Source organism: Trichosurus vulpecula, chromosome 3 (genome assembly GCF_011100635.1).
Source record: "Trichosurus vulpecula isolate mTriVul1 chromosome 3, mTriVul1.pri, whole genome shotgun sequence".
Taxonomy (NCBI): Eukaryota; Metazoa; Chordata; class Mammalia; order Diprotodontia; family Phalangeridae; genus Trichosurus; species Trichosurus vulpecula.
Genome location: NC_050575.1, coordinates 208,716,405 through 208,736,105, shown reverse-complemented (window position 1 = coordinate 208,736,105; position 19,701 = coordinate 208,716,405). Strand labels below are relative to the sequence as shown.

Below are 19,701 nucleotides of genomic sequence, written 5' to 3'. Positions count from 1 at the left end.
TAAGGACCTCAGAGATGATTAAAGAAAAGCACCTTGGCACAAAAAAATAACACTAGATTCAAAGCTGGAAGAGACCTGTGTTTGAATGCTTCCTCTGACACTTACTAGCTATATGGTCAGGTCATTTTATACTCTCTGAGCCTTAATTTCTTCATCTATAAAATGGGAATGATAATAGACCAAATAAGATAATGTATAAAGCATTTTGCAAACCTTAAAGCATAGTATAAATGTTAGCTATTAGCAGCAGCAATAGCAGCAGTAGTAGTAGGGAACCACTGGAGTTCATTGTGTAGACCTGAACTTTAGGAAAAGCACTGATGTCAAGAATGACTTGAAATGGGTAGAGACAAGGCAGGAAAGTTAATAAGGAGGATCTGGCTGTAGTCCAGAGAGGGATGATGATAGTTTCCAGAAAGATGTTGTGAAGGCAACATTTGGGTTGAGTAAAAATGAGAAGTGAAAGGAAACACTGAGGTTATGAACCTAGGTAATTGGAAAGATGATGCTACACTTGACAGAAAACGTGGAAATTCAGAAGGGACTGAATTTTGAGGGAGAGATAAAGAATTCTGCTTTTGATATCAATTGATTAAATCAACAAGCACTTAGTAAGTGCTTACTATATGCCAGCCCCCATGCTAAATGCTAGGGATACAAAGAAAAGCAAAAATAGCCCCTTACTTGAAGGAATTTACATTCTGTTGGAGGAGAGAACATGTAAATAAATAGGTACATACCAGATACGTACAGAGTAAAAAGAAGGTGACCTTAGAAGGAAGTATTTGTTCAAGTGGCAGAAGGAACCAGGACGGCCTCCTGCAAAAGGTGGCACTGAGTTGAATTTTGAAAGACACCAAGGATGTCAAAAGATAGAGGTGAAAAAGGAAAACACTTCAGGCATGGGGACAGCCAACGTAAAGGCAAAGCATTGTATATGAGGAGCAGGAAGTAGGCCCATGTCACTGGACCTTCAAATGCATGGAGAGGAGTAAAATATGAGAGGACAGGAAAGGCAGGAAGAGATCAGGTTGTTAAAAGCCTTAAATGCCAAACAGAAGATTTTGTATTTGATCTTAGTGGTAATAGGAAGTGACTGGAATTTATTGAGTTGGGGGAAGGGAGGTGTATGACATGGTCAGACTTACACTTTAGGAAAACTTGAGGAAAGTCACTTTGGTGGCTATGTAGATGATGGATTGGAGTGGGGAGAGAAAGGAGGAAGACCGTTGCAGTAATCCAAGTTAGAGGTGATGGCCTGAACTAGGGCAGAGGCTGTGTGAGTAAAGAGAAGGGGATGTATACAAGAGATGCTATGAAGGTTGATACAGTAATATTTAGCCACAATTTGGAAAGGAGGAGTGAATAAGAGTGAAGCATCAAGGAGGATTCCAAGGTGCTGATCTGGGTGACTGGGTGAGGACAGTGTGCCCTCAACAGTAACAGGGGAGTTCAGAAGAGGGCAAGAGAATGCTTTACAAATAATGAGTTCTATTTTGGGCGTGTTGAATTTTACAACATTATAGAGACAAATAACTTTGGTTTGGGTTTTTTTTAAATTCAATTTTATTTCATTTTCACCTCCAAATTCACTCCCAATTCTCTTTCCTACCCCACTGAGAAAGCAAGAAAAACCAAAATCCATTACTAACATATGTAGTCAAGTAAAACAAATTCCCACATTAGCTATGTCAGAAAAAAATAGATTCCTCAGTGTGCTCTTGGAGTCCCTCAGTTCTGTATCTGGAGTTGTAAGTAACATGTTTTATGATGAGCCCTCTGGAATTGTGCTTTATCACTTGGTTAAGACAAACAACTTTAGAAGACTTAGGAACACCAAGTGACCAACTACAATTCCAGAGGACAGATGAGGTTGATGGGACATATTTTTTTGGACATGATCAGTGAACAAATTTGTTTTGTTTGGCAATATTTGTTTTAAAAAAAAGATGTTTGTTTTTGTTTTTAATGCAGGGAGGAAGTAGGAGAGAGAAAAATAAATTTTTGTTCATTGAAAAAATGTTGAAATGATAAATCTAGGAAAATCTACTTTTTAAAAGCTTTTTTTATTGTAAATTATTTGTAATAATGTAGAAGTGAGTCTTACAAATATACAATGAAAATCATGTCTTTTTAAAAAAAGAAAAAATGTTGAATTAAAATTCAGCTTTTTTCTATTTTCTATTATAAATAAATAATATATTTATTTTTTAAAAACAGATTGAATTCAGGTTGCTTATGCAACATCTAGCTCCATCCTCTCTTTCAGGAGGGACATTAGAGCTGAATGTATGTGAATCTGCAAATCATCTGCATAGACATTATAATTAAACCCAGGAATTGGAGATGTGCGTGAATATGGCCTGTGTGCTTCATGAAGTGGTGGTCCCGGCCACCTCACAAATCAGAAGAGAGGGCCACAAGGCAGAGGTATCTCCAGGGTGAGAAGGCTGGAGAATGAGAATTCTTCAGTTGATAAAATGGCCTGTTACTGGATTAGTTCTAACCTGCACTCCAGAGGTCGTTTCTCAGATGCCCATCTCTCAAGTTACAAGTTAGTGTTTCCAAAGCCTTGATATGTTTCACTTATTGGAGTATCTCTACATGTCCATTACTCTAGCACTCACTAGAATTATATATGTTATGGTAGCTTTGATGAGTACAGGACTTATAATAGCCTTTTAAAAATGATATTTTATTCCCCTCCCCCCTCCTCATTTAATGTAAAAACAATTTTTAACGTTTGGGTTTTTTTTAAGTTTTGAATTTCAGATTCTATCTATGTCTCCCTCCCCTCCTACCTCCATTTATGGTAAGCAATCTGATATAGGTTATACATGTGCAATCATGTAAAACATTTCCATATATAATAGCATTTTAAAAATATCAGCACCTACAGTTGATTCTGAAGGGAATAGTCAGGTATGTGTGAAGTCTACCCTGATAGAAAAGAAGAATTCTCCCATTTTTTCTCAGCTTTGATTCTTCCACTACCAGGAAAAAGGTTCATATCCTGAACCACTGATAATGACCCCTTTTAGTCTGTATTTTCCTGTGAAAAGTTTGTGTTCTATAGCAAGCTTACTGGATATGATCTGGTCCTTCTCAAACTAAAGATGGAGTAATTTGGTTCTATGTGCTATAAACTCAGAGAATAAGCTATGTGCAGATGTAGACCCTGTCACTCTAGTTTCATGTCTACAAATATTTTCATAAAATATTTACACTTCAGTTATTGAGACCTACTTTTAAATATTTTTTTTCTTTTTTCCCCCCAACCATCCCTTGGGCTTCTAGAGATCCCTAGCAGGGTTTTCAGGGAGGATAACTCCTGTGCCAGATGAAATCAATAAATACTCATTAAATGTTTGCTGTGTGCATGGTGCTCTACTTCCTCTGAGAGAGGGAAATGAAATATAGAAGTGTAAAAAAAAAAGAGTACCTACAGTTGGGGAGCCAGCATAGACATTGGAAAAGTAAAATGACAACATTTATTAATACCTCACTATGTACAATAATGTATAACCCTAAAAGAGAGCTCCCAATTAGTAAACATTTATTAAGCACCTACTATGTGCCAGGTATTGCACTAAGTGCTGGATATATAAAGAAAGGCCAAAGACAGTCTTAGCCCTCAAAGGAGCTCATGGCCGAATTGGGATGAGGAGGGCAGACAACATGCAAATAACTATGTATAAACAAACTATATGCAAGATAAATTAGTGGTAATCACAGAAGGAAGTCATTAGAATTAAGGGGGATAGGGAAAGGCTTGCCGTTGAAAGTGCAGTTTTAGCTGGGGCTTGAAGGCAGCCAGGGAAACCAGGAGCCAGAGGAGAAGAGGGAAAGCATTCTATGTATGAGGGACAGCCAGAAAAACTGCCCAGTCAGGAGATGGACTGTCTTGTTCGAGAAACAGCAAGCAAAACTGTTGTTAGAACACAGAGTAGAGGAGAGAAGTGGGGTTCAAGATATAAGAAGACTGGAAAGGTGGGTGAGGACCAGACTATGAAGAGCAGTTGCCAAGTTAATTGTATAAATAATAAGAGCCATAAGAGAGAACCCAAAACTGTTCCTTCTTCTCTTAGATTTCCTTATTTATATATTTTGCAGCATTTATCACATATTGACTTGTATAATATGTATTTGAATAAATGTTTTGCTACCCACCTAGAACATAAACTCCTTGAGGCAAAATATTATGTTTTATTTGTATAAACACTGTTCATATATTTCTACTCTCTGTAGCATATAACACAGGGAATGCTCAGTTCATTTGATAAGTATTTTATTTATTTATTAATTCTGGAGATAACACAATTGTGAGGGTGTTAAGGGAACAATATACAGGATCTCTAAAGGAGTGAAAGATAGCAAAGGCGTGAAAAAAAGATTAGATTTTATTAATGTTAGGGGGAAAAAAAACCCTGAAAGATAACCTCAGTAACTACTGACCTATAGGCCTACTCCCCGCCCCATCTTTATGAGGGTCATCTAAATGTATCAAGGACATACTCCACCAGGATGTAAGAGTGGGATTCTACTCTACCCAGTACAATTAACATAGGCCCACACATCTTGACTGAATAAATAAATCAAGCAATAGCATAAATTTAGTTGTGAATTAGTCTCTAATCAATTTAAGAGGTTTTGGCCATTGAATGAAAAACAGATGACCCCCACACAGGAAACATAGGAAGCATCTTGCAATTGGTTCAAGTAGATCAGATCACACCTTAGACTACATATAAAAAACATCAAGCCAGTTTGGAGTAGGCCAGTCAGGCAGTGAACTAGCTTTTGTTGTCTAGCAGTAGAAGAGATCTAGTTTAAACAATACTCGTTCAAGGGTTAGAGCCAAGCCCCAAGCCCCTTAGAGGGGGAGGAGGGGGAGGAGGAGAGAGAATTTCTTACTCTTTTTTCTCCACTCCACCCTCATTAATCATCTCAACAGAGAGATTGAGCCAGTAGCACATAGTGCATCCAGCTGGGAATAGAAAAATTGGACAAGTAGAATACAACACATCCAGCCAGGAATAATAGTTAATTGAGGAGAGGCAGCTTCTAATGAGCATGATCTCTTATGATGGAGAAGAGTACTTATGATAGACTCTACAAAGGCACCGACCTTTGGAGTCCAGTAGAGAACTACACCTTGGGGGTACTTCGTGAGGACTCCATGAAGGGAGAAAAGGACTTCCAGTAACCGGGAGTCGTGAGTTACTATACTTCACCACATGTTCCCTCTACACACTCACCTCACCACTTCTGTAGTCTTTGCCCACTCCCATTGTGCTTATTGTTGTTAATTGGGGGACTGGGAGAGGAAGTGTTTAATTCGGTAAAAAAAAAAAAAACCCGCTGCTTTCCAGGCCCTTTTACAATAAAGTTTCTCCCATCACCCATGTCAATATCATTCCTTGGAAGATATAACAATAGAAATAACCCTATTTAACATTCCTCTGATAATAAACATCAGGTGAGGCACAAAACAGAGAAATGTTCACTCATCAAAAGTATTCACTATGGTGATGGAGGAGAGCCAGCACACAGTCCTTGTCAAAGAAGAATTTTGGATTGTGAGATCCACCAACTGCTTCATTTGTGGAGGACGTTGCGCTGATTGCGTTCGACGTTGCAGAACTTTCTAGAAGAGATCTTTGCTATTGGTTGTTCTGTTGTTTCAGTCATATCTGACTCTTCACGATCCCATTTGGGGGTTTTCTTGGCAAAGACACAGGAGTGATTCGCCATTTCCTTCTCCGGATCATTTTACAGATGAGGAAACTGAGGCAAACAGGGTTGAGTGACTTACCCAGGGTCCCACAGTGTGTCCGAGGCCAGATTCAAACTCATGAAAATGAGTCTTCCTGATTCCAAGCCCAGTGCTCTATCCACTCCACCTAATCCCTCAAAGGAGTTTGACCATATATTCTACAAGTGGATAAAAAATGTTTATGGCCCATACTTCAGCGTGCATTTTGAGAATACTCTGTAGAATTTGTCCATCAGTGTGTCTATCTGGGGGAAACAGCCCAGATGGACAGGTTGGGCCCAGAATTGAATAAGAGATGGGGTCACTGCTTCCCTTAGCTCTTGTTGGCCTTACCATTTCCTCTGCATCTCTACCCTCTAGACCACCAGCACTGTCATCTGACTTCATGAAGTAACCTAGGACCCTTGCCCAAAGCTAAATCCTTAGGGCTTCTGGAACTTTCTATATACCCTTCATCTGAATTTTCTTCTATGTATTGTCGCACCCATTTAGAGTGTGAGCTTGTTGAGAGCAGGGACTGTCTTGCTTTTTCTGTGTGTGTCCTCAGAGCTTGTCACATAATAAGCCTTTAATAAATGCTTTTTCATTTGTTCATTTATCTGCTCATAAAGGAATTGCCTATCTGGTAAAGTAATGAGTTCCCAGCTACTTCAAGAGATTTTATAGCAGGAATTTCTACAATAAAAAGATTTGATTAAATGACCTCTAAGGGCCCTCTACCCTCAACTCTTAAAATTTTGTGATTTTGTTTGCTGTAAAAAAAATCATATGTTTAGCTTGGGTACTAGCCCAGAACCATTTACAGGTTGAAGCTCTGATGATGATTAATGTGATGTCAGGTTAGGGTCATAGATATAACCTATCCAAGACAGGATCCTTCTGTGTTTGTGTTTCTGAGATGCTCAAATCATAACCTTTCCTCATGGCTTAGTTTTTCCCAGTTGTATTTCCTTAGAAGGTCTTGGCTGATATTCCAAGCTCTGTGTTTCTTTGAACAGCAACAGAGCTCAGACCCTGGGCCCTAGGGAGTGGTCACAGGGGTAGAGTGGGGGTGGGGATTATTTGTTTCTGACCTTATTTCTATATGTCTTCCCCATTGCACCAGACCTTCTCCCAAACTTCCTGTGGGCCCTCCCAAATCACGAGTCTATTTCTACTTAGCAGCTCTAGCTCTCACTTATGTCCTACTTTCCTGGTTTCATTACAGACTCATTGCATTTGTGTTCACCATGACAGACATGCTGAGCTCTGGGTTCTGTGAAGGAGGCCACAGCTGCATCCCTTACACACAGAATCTCAGCAGCATAGCCTGTTTTGTGATGACTTGTGCCATCCTTATATTCCTTTCATTGTCTACCTGAAGTCCACCTCTAGTCTCAGACTGCCATCTCTAAATCCCCATTTTGTGCTGTTCCTACCTTTCCCTCCAGTTCATGTTTTATCCTTGCTTCCTCTCTTCCTTCTCATTTTCTTTTACCTTTATCTGCCCTTCTCCAGTCCCTTGGGGCTAGTCCAACTTGTTCTCAGACTCCTCTACAATGTGAATATCTGCCATAGCCCTTTCCTGAGTTACTACCTCATTGGCTCACAGTAGCGACCCAAGATAAATAAAAGATAGAGTCTTTTCCCTTTCTAAAGAACTAAGACAACAAGAGTCTCAGGAATAACCTGTTTCATGTTTTTGTTTCTCCTAGGCCCAGGCTACAGGATCCCCACACACATCTCCAACTCATGGAAGTGGCCGCCCAATGCCCATGCCTGTCCGTTCAACATCTGCTGGATCTACCCCTACTCATGGGCCACAGGACCCACTGAGTGGAGTTGGGGGAGACATCCAGGAAGCCTTTGCACAAGGTAAGTTTCAATAGTAGAGCACAGTGGAAAGAAGGAAATTGGGGGACTATGTACAGGAACACTCTTGAGATTTCTCTAGTCTTTTTTTTTTTAAATTTGAGCTTTAAATATTGAAACCTTCATATAAACTGTGTAAATAAATTGACCTAAAGAGTTGATCCAGGTATTCTCTCTTCAGATGGACTTACCTGAAATTGAAAGGGCTAAATATAAGCAGTAGGAGAGTCTTGGTACACATATGCAGAAGAGGCCTCATAGACTTGGACCAAGCGCCAATCCAAAGCTTTGGTCCTGACATCTCCTTTCTCTTTAGGAGATGCATGCTTCTTGTCATTTGGGCTCTGCTTCCTTCCTATGGCAGGCATATGGTAGATGTCTGTCAAAGTCATGTCCTGCCTTGGGAAGGCTTAAAACAGACCAAATAGCTGGGTCTGTGGGTAAGATTCTTAACATACATCATCTGTATTCCATATCCTGCCTGCATAGGCCTACTGAAGATGGCACAAGTATAGACTTGACACAGACTAGTTCTCCTGGGAAACTGGATGTTAGTAGCAGAAACAGCAAGTGCTGGATTGACTGGGAGGTGACCCTTTGAAAAGTTGGAAGGGGCACTGGCACAAAGATGCAAAAAACCACTGTGCCATAGGCCTAGTCTTGGACCCTTTTTGATATAGTTAGCACCAGAAAACAGAGGTGGCAGGAGTCTGCTATTTCTCTGAAAGGGATGTATGGAATGAGGCTAACGTGTGGGTATCTGGTAAACTGCATCCAGCAAACTGGTATACTGCATCCTGAGATGCAGTATCAAGCTTCAAAGCACCCACCTTCTGTGGCTGGAAGCAGATGGCATTGATGTTGCCAGCGCCTCTCAGCACCTCTGTGGCTATGTCTTGGGACCTTGCAGAAGTGGCTCATCAACCTGGATATCTCCTCTCCATGCCCACTCTGGCATCGCCATCTGCTCTGACTCCCCTCAGGTACGAGGAGAAACCTCCGCAATGATCTGCTTGTGGCTGCTGATTCCATCACCAACACCATGTCATCTCTGGTGAAGGAACTCCATTCAGGTGAAGCCCAGAGCTCCAGCCCCACGTTGCCACATCACCCTTTTACACATAGACATGTTTCTAACTTCATTACAAATCCTACATGAGTGAGTTCCTCGGTTAAGGACTGCCAGTTAAGTGAGGGCAGACTTGATCCCATCAGATATACCACTCTTGTTTGTTTCTACAAACGTGTGGTCTCTTACCTCTGTGTCTAGCACCTACATGTCTTTATACAGATACTTTTTATACAGATACTTGTTATACAGATACATTTTGCACAAATTTAATGTTATGATGATAATTCATAAAGACAAAAATGAATGTACAAAACAAATGTGGAAAGACACTCATATGTGCCTTTACCATTATAAGTTTGAGTTTGCAAGTCTAGGCTCACCAGGAAGTTATTTATTTTCTCCCAGGTTGGGAGAAAATCCTGCTGTCGGGATAAGCTGGCCACAGGTGGACCGTGCTGCTTTGTCTAGGGCCTGGTGGTCTAAACAATTTGGTTTCCTGTGTTAACTAAAAAATATAGAATAGTATGCCTTTTCACTCAAATAAACTTTTTCCAATAACAAATGATATCAAAACAGCTAAATAGAGGCATTAACTGGTATTGTCAAAACATCTATAAATAGGTACAGAATTTAGAAGAATAATTTTTTTTAAGTAAGCAACTTGATGTTTTAGGTACCTTACTTACTGATCCATAATCCTTCTTAACTGCTGCTTAATTTAACCTTGCTTTTCCTCTAGGCTTGAATAGAACTAACTCACTATAAATTTTACTTGGAGTTGGACCCTGCTTTGAGGACAGCTCAACATCATTAATCCAGGTTAATGACAAAAGCTCCTGATCATTTCCCCCCAGGCTCCTGAAGCTTCTAGTTACCCTAATTAAAGAGATGGTGTTGCCATTTCTAAGATCATAGATAAAGAGTTGGAAGGGACTTTAAACATCATGCACTCCAACCATCTCTAGTTACAAATGAGGAAAATGAGGCCCGCAGAGGGGACATGATTTGTCCAAGGTAATGCAGACAGTAAGTGGCAGAGTAACACTCAGGGCTACAAGCAAATACATTTTATCAGGTGCTCTTTCAGCTCCACGATGCTGCTAGTTCCTCTGCATTTCCGTATTTATCTGCCATCTGACTTCACTTGGAGATAAAGAATCCCAGCTGGCCTCTTCCTTAACAGTATAATGCTTGATTTCTTCTTTGGTTGTTTTCTCTTCTCTTGGCTCTTGCAGTAATCTACCAGAGTAGCCCCTTCTTCTTTTCCTTTCCATTTGATTTGGTAGAAACCAAAAGAAGAAAAATTAGATGACATTCAGAATTGTCCATCAGAAGCTGAATTTTGATGATTGTCTTTTTCCACTGCCATCTAACTGCTATGTGTTTACTAATTATTAAACAAACTGATTATCCCACTAACTTCCAACTCTTCTATACTTTTTACAACCGACCTGCCTTCTCTCATAGAATCAAACAATTTGAGTTGAAAGGACCTTAGGTGTCATATAATCCCTCAACAAGAATCCCTACTACAAACATACTTGGCAAGTAGTCACCAAGCCTTCATCTGAATGCTTTAAAGGAGGAAAACTCTCCCTGCTTGGGCAGCCCATTCTGCCTTTTTTTTTTTTTGGATTGCTCTAATTGAAGCCAAGGAGAGCTAATCTATTCCCTTTTCCATGTAACAGCCCTTCTCCTACTTGAAGACAATCTTCCTAACCCCTGCCACTCTACTTTTTTTCCTTCTTTAGGTCTTGATCTTTATATGGCATGATCTTGAGACTCATTTTATGGAACTATTCTCGCATTCCTTGATTTCTTCAAGTGAATATATCTAATTTCTATACAATACCACCCCACCCCTATCCCTACCCTTTTACTTACTTTTACCTTTTTTAACCAGGTATAGCCTTCCAGAACCATATTCTCATCATGAGCTTCATCCCACCAAGTTTTAGTGTTTCTGTAAGTTCAAAATGGCCTCTTGCTGTTAGGATCTCTAGTTCATTTTGCTTATCTAATATTTTGTGAATTTGCATATAAATATCTGAGGCCATGAGTTTTACTGTGTACTCTTTCTTGGATTTTGTCTCCTATGAATATTTGGACATCTCTGCTACTGTTCTTCCTTCATTGTAGTGACTACATCTGTAGTATCCAGCTTGGATATGCCTAGATAATTTTTCCTTTTCACTTTGAAGTTTTGGTTTTATTTCTAAGATACCAAACAAATATGGCCTCATCAGCCTTTTGCTAGGTGAGCTCTATTCCTGTCCAATAATTCCTATATTTTAAGCCATAGCCCTTAAGTCCTCCTTTCTGAGGTACTACTTTCTTAACTAGCTGTTCAATTCCTATCTTTTCTTCTCTTCTGAAGCCCTTACCTTCCAATTGTAGAAATAATGAGAATACGTCCCCATATGCTAAGATTTCTTGCCAAAAACTTGCAACTTGTAGCAATACTTCCTACAGTCGTTCTGTCAGAATTTGAAATTGTAGACAATTCTTAGATATTAGACCCTTAGATATTTTCCATAGTAACTGACATTAATCTAGTTCTTCCCCATTCTGCATTTGTGAAGTTGATTTTTTAACATAATACAGGAATTATTATTATCACTAATTTCATTGATAAAAAGTATGAGCAATTCTCACATTTAGGCATCACTTTATAGTTTATGAAGGTTACTTACTCAAAACAGTTCCATGAAATAGTCAGTATAATTCTTATCATCTCCATTTACAGATGAGAAAAGAGGTTCTGAAAGTTTGGACTTGTCCATAATATATAGCCCTTTGATATTCAAGAATTGCCTTATATACATTGCCTAATTTAGTCAGTCAATCTGCATTTATTAAGTATCTACTAGGTGCTATGCACTGTACTAGGCTCTGGGGATTAAATACAACAATTAACGAATCCTTGTTCTTAAGGAACTTACACTCTAAAGGAAGCTATATATATAAAAATATAGAGTAAATATGAAGAAATACAAAGAAATTCAATACAAGATACTTTGGGAGGGAGGCACTAGGTAGGTGGTAGATTAGTAAATGCTTCATATAGAAAGTAGTATTTAAGCTGCATCTTGAAGGGAAAGAAATTAAATGAGGTAGAGATGAGGAGTAAGTGTATTCCAGGCATATAGGATGGGCACTGCAAAGACATGGAAATGGAAAATAGAGTGTCTTGTACGAGGAACAAAGAAAAGCCTAGTTTGGCTGGATTAATAAAGTACAGGACAAAAAGTTATGCTTGTTGGGTCTGGAAAGAGAGGTTGGGGCCAGGTCATGAAGGACTTTACCATCTAACAAAGGAGATGATTTCAGAACAACCTAGGAAGAATTGTATGAACTGATACAGGAGAACAGTTTACACAATTACAACAATATTGTAAAGATTATCAATTTTTAAAGACTTAGTAACTTTGATCAACACAGTGACCAACCACAATTCCAAAGGACTCATGAGGAAACATGCTATCCACATCCAGACAGAGAGCTGATGAATTCACAGTGCAAATTGAAGTATATTTTCTTCTCCTTCTTTTTCTTTTGCGGGGTGGTGGGGAGGTGTGTGGAAACAGAGGTAATGCAGGAATTTGTTTTGCATGATTATATATATTTGTAAGAGGTTTTGTTTTCTTACCTTCTTATTAAGTGGGGAAGGGAAAATAATACAAGATTGAAAATCAAATTGAACAGAATGTTTTTTTACAAAAAGCTAATGGAAGAGTTTATATTTTATCCTATTGCTAAGAGAGAGCCACTGGAATTCATTGAGTAGGGGAGTAACTTGGTCAGATCTGCATTTAAGGAAAAGTACTTTGGCAGCAGTATGTAGAGTGGACTAGAACTGTGAGAAACTTAAGGTAGGGAGACCAATCAGGAAGCTATTTCAATAATCTGGAAAGATAAGAGATGATAAGAGCCTGAACTAAGGTAGTAACTATATGCATGGAGAGAAGGGGTTGGATTCAAGAGATGTTGTAGATGTAGAAATGGCAATATTTGACAGTTGATTGTATATGTAGAATGAAGAAGAGAGAGGAGTTTAAGATAAAACAGAGTTATGAACTAGGAGATGTAGGAGGATAATGATGCCTTGAACAGAAATAGGAAAGTTTAGAAGAGGGTAATGAGTTCATTTTTTGGACATGTTGGATTTGAGAAGTCTCCAAATCCAATTTGAAATGTCCAATAAGCAACTGGGGATGAGGGACTGAAGTTTCAGGGAGAGACTGGGTGTAGATTTATAGGTCTATGAGTCATCTACATAGAAATGAGAATTAAACCTATGTGTGTTGTTGAGGATATCAAGAAGGTGAGTATAGAGAGAGAAGAGTAGGATTCCTACAACAAAGTCTTGAGGGATGCCTCAAAATTAGGGAGCTTGATATGGATGATAAGCCAGAAAAGAAGGAGCAATGAAACAAGTAGAAATGGTGTCACAAGAATGGCCTCTGTCCAAGAAGAGATAGAGGAGCTAAAGGGCCACCAATTACTGACTCAGGTGACCTACCCTTAGAATAGATACTTACCAGTTAGGAATAATTTAGGTTGAGTTATTGTGTTGAATCTTACCTGGAAATATGAGCATGGACTAGATGACCTTCCAAGTTTATTATCATCAGAAACATATTTGTTAACTTCCCCATTTGTCCATGGCACTGGAAAGGCTACTACTCTGTTTCACCCCAGGATAAAAGGAAGAATAGAGACTGAGGATGAATTAAAGATAAGAAGTACTTTTCCCTTTCTGTTTCAGGTATTATGATCTTTTAAAAGGTCATAAAAGAAAATTGAGTCTACTATTCCTTTTCTTTTTTTAATTTATCCTTGGACAAAGAATTTACTGACAACTTTCCATACAGATAATTAAAAAATAAAATGCAGAACACAGTGAATGGTGTTTCATACCAAAAAAAAAAAAATTCAAGTGAGTTTCGGTTGAAGGAGCTTTGGAGCTTTGTCTAAACCGACCATAATAACTAAGCAGAAAAGCTAGATCAAGAGCAGGAGGAGAATTTGTTTTAAAAACAACTGCTTTTGTGACACAAAGAAAACATAGATTCTGACAAAAAAAAAGTCTTGGCTAAGCAATGTCACTCACTATAACTATTACCTAATGTTTTTATTCTAACTCCCTGATGTTGTTAGCACTGACTGGAGGTACCATTGTGAGAATTCACAGAGAGGGAAGGCAGAGACCATGTTTGTATTGTTTGAGGGAATTCTTTCCGAGTGGCCACGCTGAAACAGGGATAGCTTGAAATGGGGCTGGTTTGAATAGAGTCACAGCAAGATAATATCCATTATAACCAACCTTTAACCCAGCACAAGCAAACCAGAGCATAACCTGAGATCTTTGTTTTCCTCAAAAATAGGTTTACAAACTGCCTTAATCTGTAAGGAAAGCTATAGATCTTTTTGTTAATAGGTATGGCAGGGTCCTATTCTTCATGCTTCCCAAAGAGCAACTCTGAAGCCTTAGCACCAACGGAGAAGGAAAATACCCTTAGCTTTCGTTGGTACTTAATGAGCTGCCTATTGTAGCCAGTGGCTTAGTTGACCCCCCAGGTATTGGTAAAAGCAAAGTTATGAAAAGGAGGTAAACAGAAGGCAACGTCTTGGCTGCAAGACCTCCCTCCTTGGGCCCTGCAGCCTAAATGAGTCTGTTTGGGAGCATATGACTCATTTGGAAGGGTCCCTCTGATTCCTGGAACGGTCCATCCATTGTAAAGACAGTTTGAATACCTTTAGCATATGGCTATCAGCAAGGGAGATAAGCATTCCCCCAAAGTGTACCCAGGCTCTTAATGTCTCATCAGAGCTTCTATCATAAGGGGTATTATACTTGTTTACTTCAGAATTTTGTCTCAGGTCATGCCTGCACATATCTCTCTCTTCTCTCCATTTCTTCTTTCACTACTTTCATCACCTGAGTTACTGCAATAGCCTTATAGACAACCTCCACCTCCAGTTTCTCCTTCTAACCCACCTCATATGTTACTATAATTTTGTATGATACTGTGTAATCTTGGGCACTTCACTTCTTTGCGATACAGTTTCTTCTTTGGTAAAATGAAATGATCTCTCTAAGGTCCTTTTCTGTTCTGACATACTCTGATCTGCCTCCATCATCTCTTTCATCATGTCATTCCCCTACTCAAGAACCTATAATGACTCCCTGTTCCCTACGGTGGTATCTTAACATCTGTTGTCTGTATCTCGAGGCCTTCACAAGCTGACCCCCCATTGGAGGGGGCAGTGTGATATGATGATCAGAGCACTGGATTTGAAGTTAGAGAACTTTCATTTTGATTCTGGGGGTTTGGGGGTTTATTATCTTATTATTATTATTATTATTATTGGAGAAGCCATTTGGTGCTTCTGGGCCTCAGTTTCCTCCTCTGTAAAATGAGGACGGTGAAATTGATGACCTGTGGAGTACTTTCCAGCTCTAAATCTATGAGCCTAGAAACATTATTTGGCTATTTGCCATCAATTTTTCATCAGGATAAATGAAGATGGTTCAGTTAATTTTTTTTTCAGTGCATTCTTACAAATCACTAGTCTTAGTAAGCTCCAGGCTTCATTCCGATGTAACTGAACTTCATATTGCTCTAAGAGAAGAGGATAGACTATTTCTTTTAGGAAGAACAAAGATCCTCAAGGTGAGCCAGTAGCAGAGCAGCACTAAAGTCCTGTACATTATAGTCAAGTCTGATTTCTATTCATTTCTGATGAAGAAGGTTGGTGGTATTTATACCAACACCACACACACACAAACACACACACACACACAAGCCTTGCAGCCTCCAGCTACAGACACTTACATAGGGCTCATCAACCAATGTGTCCCTCCCCTGTTCCTCCTGTGCTGCTCACTGTGCTGAAGGGTCATTGGCCTCCTTGGACTTCTATTTTCTCAGCAGAGGAAGGTGGAGAGGAAGAGGAGGAGAAGACACAGAATAAGAAAGACAGAGGTAAAGGCAGCTTGGCAGGTCCCCTGGCCTAGAAGAAAATCAAAACCATACATCCCATGAAACATATTTCTCCCTTCTCCTCCTCTGTGCTTCTCTCCCCATTGCTGCTTTCCCAAGCCTATGATAGCACCACATCCACAAGCCTTTAAATGCTGAGCCTCCTATGTGACCATCTGTGTGCTAGATATTATTGGGGCGTGGGGGAGCCAGAGGAAAGGCAAGAATATCAAAGAAATATCTGACGTGGCCTCTTCCTTCAGTCAGTTTGTAATCTATTCAGAAACAGTACCAGACTACACACATGGAACAATTAGGGAACAGTTCAGTGCTCCACTGTGATTTGGGTTATAAGTGCAAACAGAAGTCCATGTGAGCTGGAGTCATCAAAAGCTTCATAGAGGAGCTGGGAATTGAACTAGACCTTGGGGGACAGGTAGAATTTAGATGAGTGGAGATGAGGAAGGAGAGAAATCCACATGGAGACTCAGAGGACATTCTAATAGTCAATGAGCTTGATTGGTAGAAAGGAGCCAGATTATGGAAGACCTTGAAAGCCTGGCAGAAAAGTTTGGACTTCAGGCAGAAAGCAATAGACTACTATAGTAGAAAAATAACAGTGATTGTAAGTGCCATGGTGTCACTATGCTCCATCATACCTTCTGTTTACAGATGTGTGCCCATCTGCCCATCTCCTTCTGTAGCTATATCATCAATAGATTGTACCAGTGTCAGTAATGGGGCTTCTTGGATACTGGTTTTATAAAAGCTACCCTCCCCTCAAATATCTCAACTATCCCACAGCCCTTGCACATATGCCTTAATTCCTTCACATGCTTCCTAACTAGAAAAAACCAGTGGCTAATATCTTGAGGAAACCCATTCTATAGGAGGACAAAGGGAGTGGCAGAATGAGGCACTGTTGGCCTTGTGAGGGCTTAAATTCCTGAATTTGTGTGATCAGAATCATAGGTACCACAAAATTAGTCTGCTCTTCTTATCAATATCCAATGAACAAGTAGTCAGTTTGGATATAGTCAACTCTTGATTATCCAACAAAATGAGGGTGAGCTCTGGTTACAGATAATCCAAAAGTAAGTTAATTCTCTTTGGCTTTGGAATGTCTGTGTTTGTTGTAGTTGAGATGATATTGAAAAAGAGGAGGTAACTGTTCAGTCAGGGACTCCTGAGTGTCTAACATGATTTCAGGGTGTGGTTCTCAGCTTTTCATATTCAGGAACTCCATTTTGTCAATTCCTCTAGAGGTGTTAATGCTGTAGGAGACTGATTCACACTAACTCAACTGACTGATAAACCAGAAAGCCAGTGTATAAATTTATAATGAAAGTATACTTTTTCATTTCCCAGAATATCAGCATCAGCTACCCAGTCTACTAGATGTGACATGGAGGTACTTGGGAAAATGAATGAGTAATCCCAAGTTTGTTGGTGAATATGGAAACCAACCACAATTGGATGGTTTGGGCTCCTTTGGATTCAGTAAATCCTAGTTCAAATTCCAACCCTACTGCTTATAATCTTGGGCAAGTCACTTGATTTCTCAGGGTCTCAGTTTCCTCATCTATAAAATGAGATGGTACCTCCAACCCTGTCTTGTGATTCTGTAATTGATCAGACTATGTATCACTATAAGTGTTCAGAATATATATGTGTGTGTGTATAATGTAGATTAGATTAAATTCATTATACAAAACACTTTCATAGTGACTAGCATATTCATGTCCACTAGACATGGACCATGAGATCATAGAATTAGAGCTGCAAAGGGGTTACTTTTTCCCTGGGAAAATGTAGCTGGATTAAACATTAGAAATTCTTACTTTTTGCCCTTTTCCTCTCTAGACCCTGTGCAGATCACTGTCCTTGGACATGTCACAATTAGATTACAGTTTTACTAACATTAATTACCTATTGGTTTCCATGATAAAATATGGGAGATTAGCCTATTCTCATCAGTAAATAAGACATTTACAAGTCATCTCTTAAATTGGGCTTCTTCTGCCACTGACCAGTAGCCTATAGTTTCTGTTTATTCTGCCTTCTATTTTAATAAGTTACATTTTCTGACAAGATCCCCAAACTCTGGGTACAAATCAGATGTAGAGCCTATAGCCTATTTGTATTCATGTACTTCATATTTGAGTATGGGTATGCCTTTACTTTTGGGGAATTACAATATTTAGAAAAATGGAGTCACCTGGTGATGATATGATTCAAGAAGGGCTGAAAAGTTCTCCAGGTTCTCTATTTTGTCCTCTTGTTCAGGGCTTTTCTCACCTCCCTTCTGTGGGCTGTACATATTCAGCCTTGACTGAGGCAAAGTAAAGAAGCCTAAGTGAATTTGTCCTCTCTCTTTGCTGTTTTTGTCCAGTCATACCTTCCTTGGATCCAAAGAGGAAGAGTTAGGCTTAAAAGGACTTATGCTGTGCTATAGGCTGCCTAGGAGAATAAAATTCAACTAGAATGTCAGCAAAGGAACTAATTTTTTTCCTGGTTTAGGATGTCAGAACTTGAAAAGATTTTTCCATGGATAATCTTCCTTGGATAATTGAGAGTTGACTTATTTCTGACATATATTGATGTTTCTTACAGTAACACACAGGATTCCTGTTGGTGCAAAAACAATCTCTGGGCAGACTTTTCATTGCTTCCTAATTTAATTCACATGAATGATTGTGGCCTTCCACTCCCAAACTACACCCCCACTCTTCAGATACTGCTAGAAAAAAGCCATCAAGGTCTAGGAGAAGGGAAGGAAGGAAGTAGGCCAGAAAGAAGAGCTATTGTATCCCATATGAGAAAGAAAAAGGAAGAAAACCCTATAAGCTTATTCCTCTTGCAAATGGTCAGCTACAGAGAAATTAAGGCAGCTTTAGAAGAGAATGAAGAAGAAATCGAGGTAACTTTACCAGTCCAGTATGAGAACCCCTCAACACATCTCTATTGCAGGTATACTTCCACACCATGCACACAAATGTAAATAATCATACCCACATCCTACATGGACATGCTACTATAAAAACACTCAAGAATATACATATATGATAATCAAATGTGTACAAACAGTACCTTAACCTAATATGTAGGTGTATGCACATACCTAGATGTAATGTGTGCATATAGATGTAGATAATTAACATTCTTTAGATCACACTTATGGTTTCATTGGTATAAGGTACTCTCAATGGAAAAACTACCTCAGCCAATGCAAATGGGCACTTATTCTGCAATGTATATACATAAAAATTCACACAACAGGCAATATGGTGCTGTGGGTTGAGTGCTGGACTTGGAATCGAGGAAGCTGGGTTCAATTAGTTCTAACATTTATTAGTTCTTTGGGGATTTTGTTGCTTATATTTTTGTTTTATGGACTAATCACTTAGCACCCCTAGTTTTCTTATCTGTAAAATGGGCATATTAATACCTTTAGTATTTATAAAGTTATTGTGAGGTTCAGATGAGAAATACATAATACATAAAGCACTTTGTAAAACCTTAAAGTACTATACATGTCAGCTATTATTATCCATAATTATTCTCAAAAGATACATGCCACCATAGAAATAAAGGCCTGAGACATCACCCCACCCCACACACAAATAATAATTTACATTTATATAGCACTTAAGGTTACAAAGCGGTTCCCTCACAACAACCCTGTGAGGAAGATAATGCAAGTGTAGCAAATGCTTTGGAGTTACTATTCCAACTCCGACTCACAAACTGTGTCCCAAAGATGACTTCTCCTCTCCTCAGTGGTCTGGGAGTAACCTTAAGGGGTTATTGGTGATTTTTTTCTAGTACAGTAGCTCACAATCCCCACACTGGTGTACTTCCCCCTACTGATTGTCAGTTGATGACAGTCAGCCAGACTTAATTAGCTATTAGAAACCAGTATTTACTAAGGTGGTACAGTAAAAGTTGGTACCAACATCCCTACTAACAAGGTGCTTACTCACCCACAAGTATATACAGAAAGAATCCAAGGGGAA

At 39.2% G+C, this 19,701-nt stretch overlaps 1 protein-coding gene across 7 annotated transcripts in view; it reads left to right on the top strand.

Moving 5' to 3' along the window:
* Nucleotides 1–19,701, top strand: part of DTNB (dystrobrevin beta) — a 351,017-nt gene that overhangs the window by 321,424 nt on the left and 9,892 nt on the right. For 5 of the 7 annotated variants that reach the window (XM_036750796.1, XM_036750794.1, XM_036750792.1 and 2 more), the window contains 2 exons: nucleotides 7,471–7,630; nucleotides 8,611–8,700. In XM_036750796.1, the coding sequence (XP_036606691.1) occupies nucleotides 7,471–7,630; nucleotides 8,611–8,700 (250 nt within the window). The remainder of the gene's footprint in view (nucleotides 1–7,470; nucleotides 7,631–8,610; nucleotides 8,701–19,701) is intronic. The other 2 variants (XM_036750795.1, XM_036750793.1) reach the window with 1 other exon arrangement.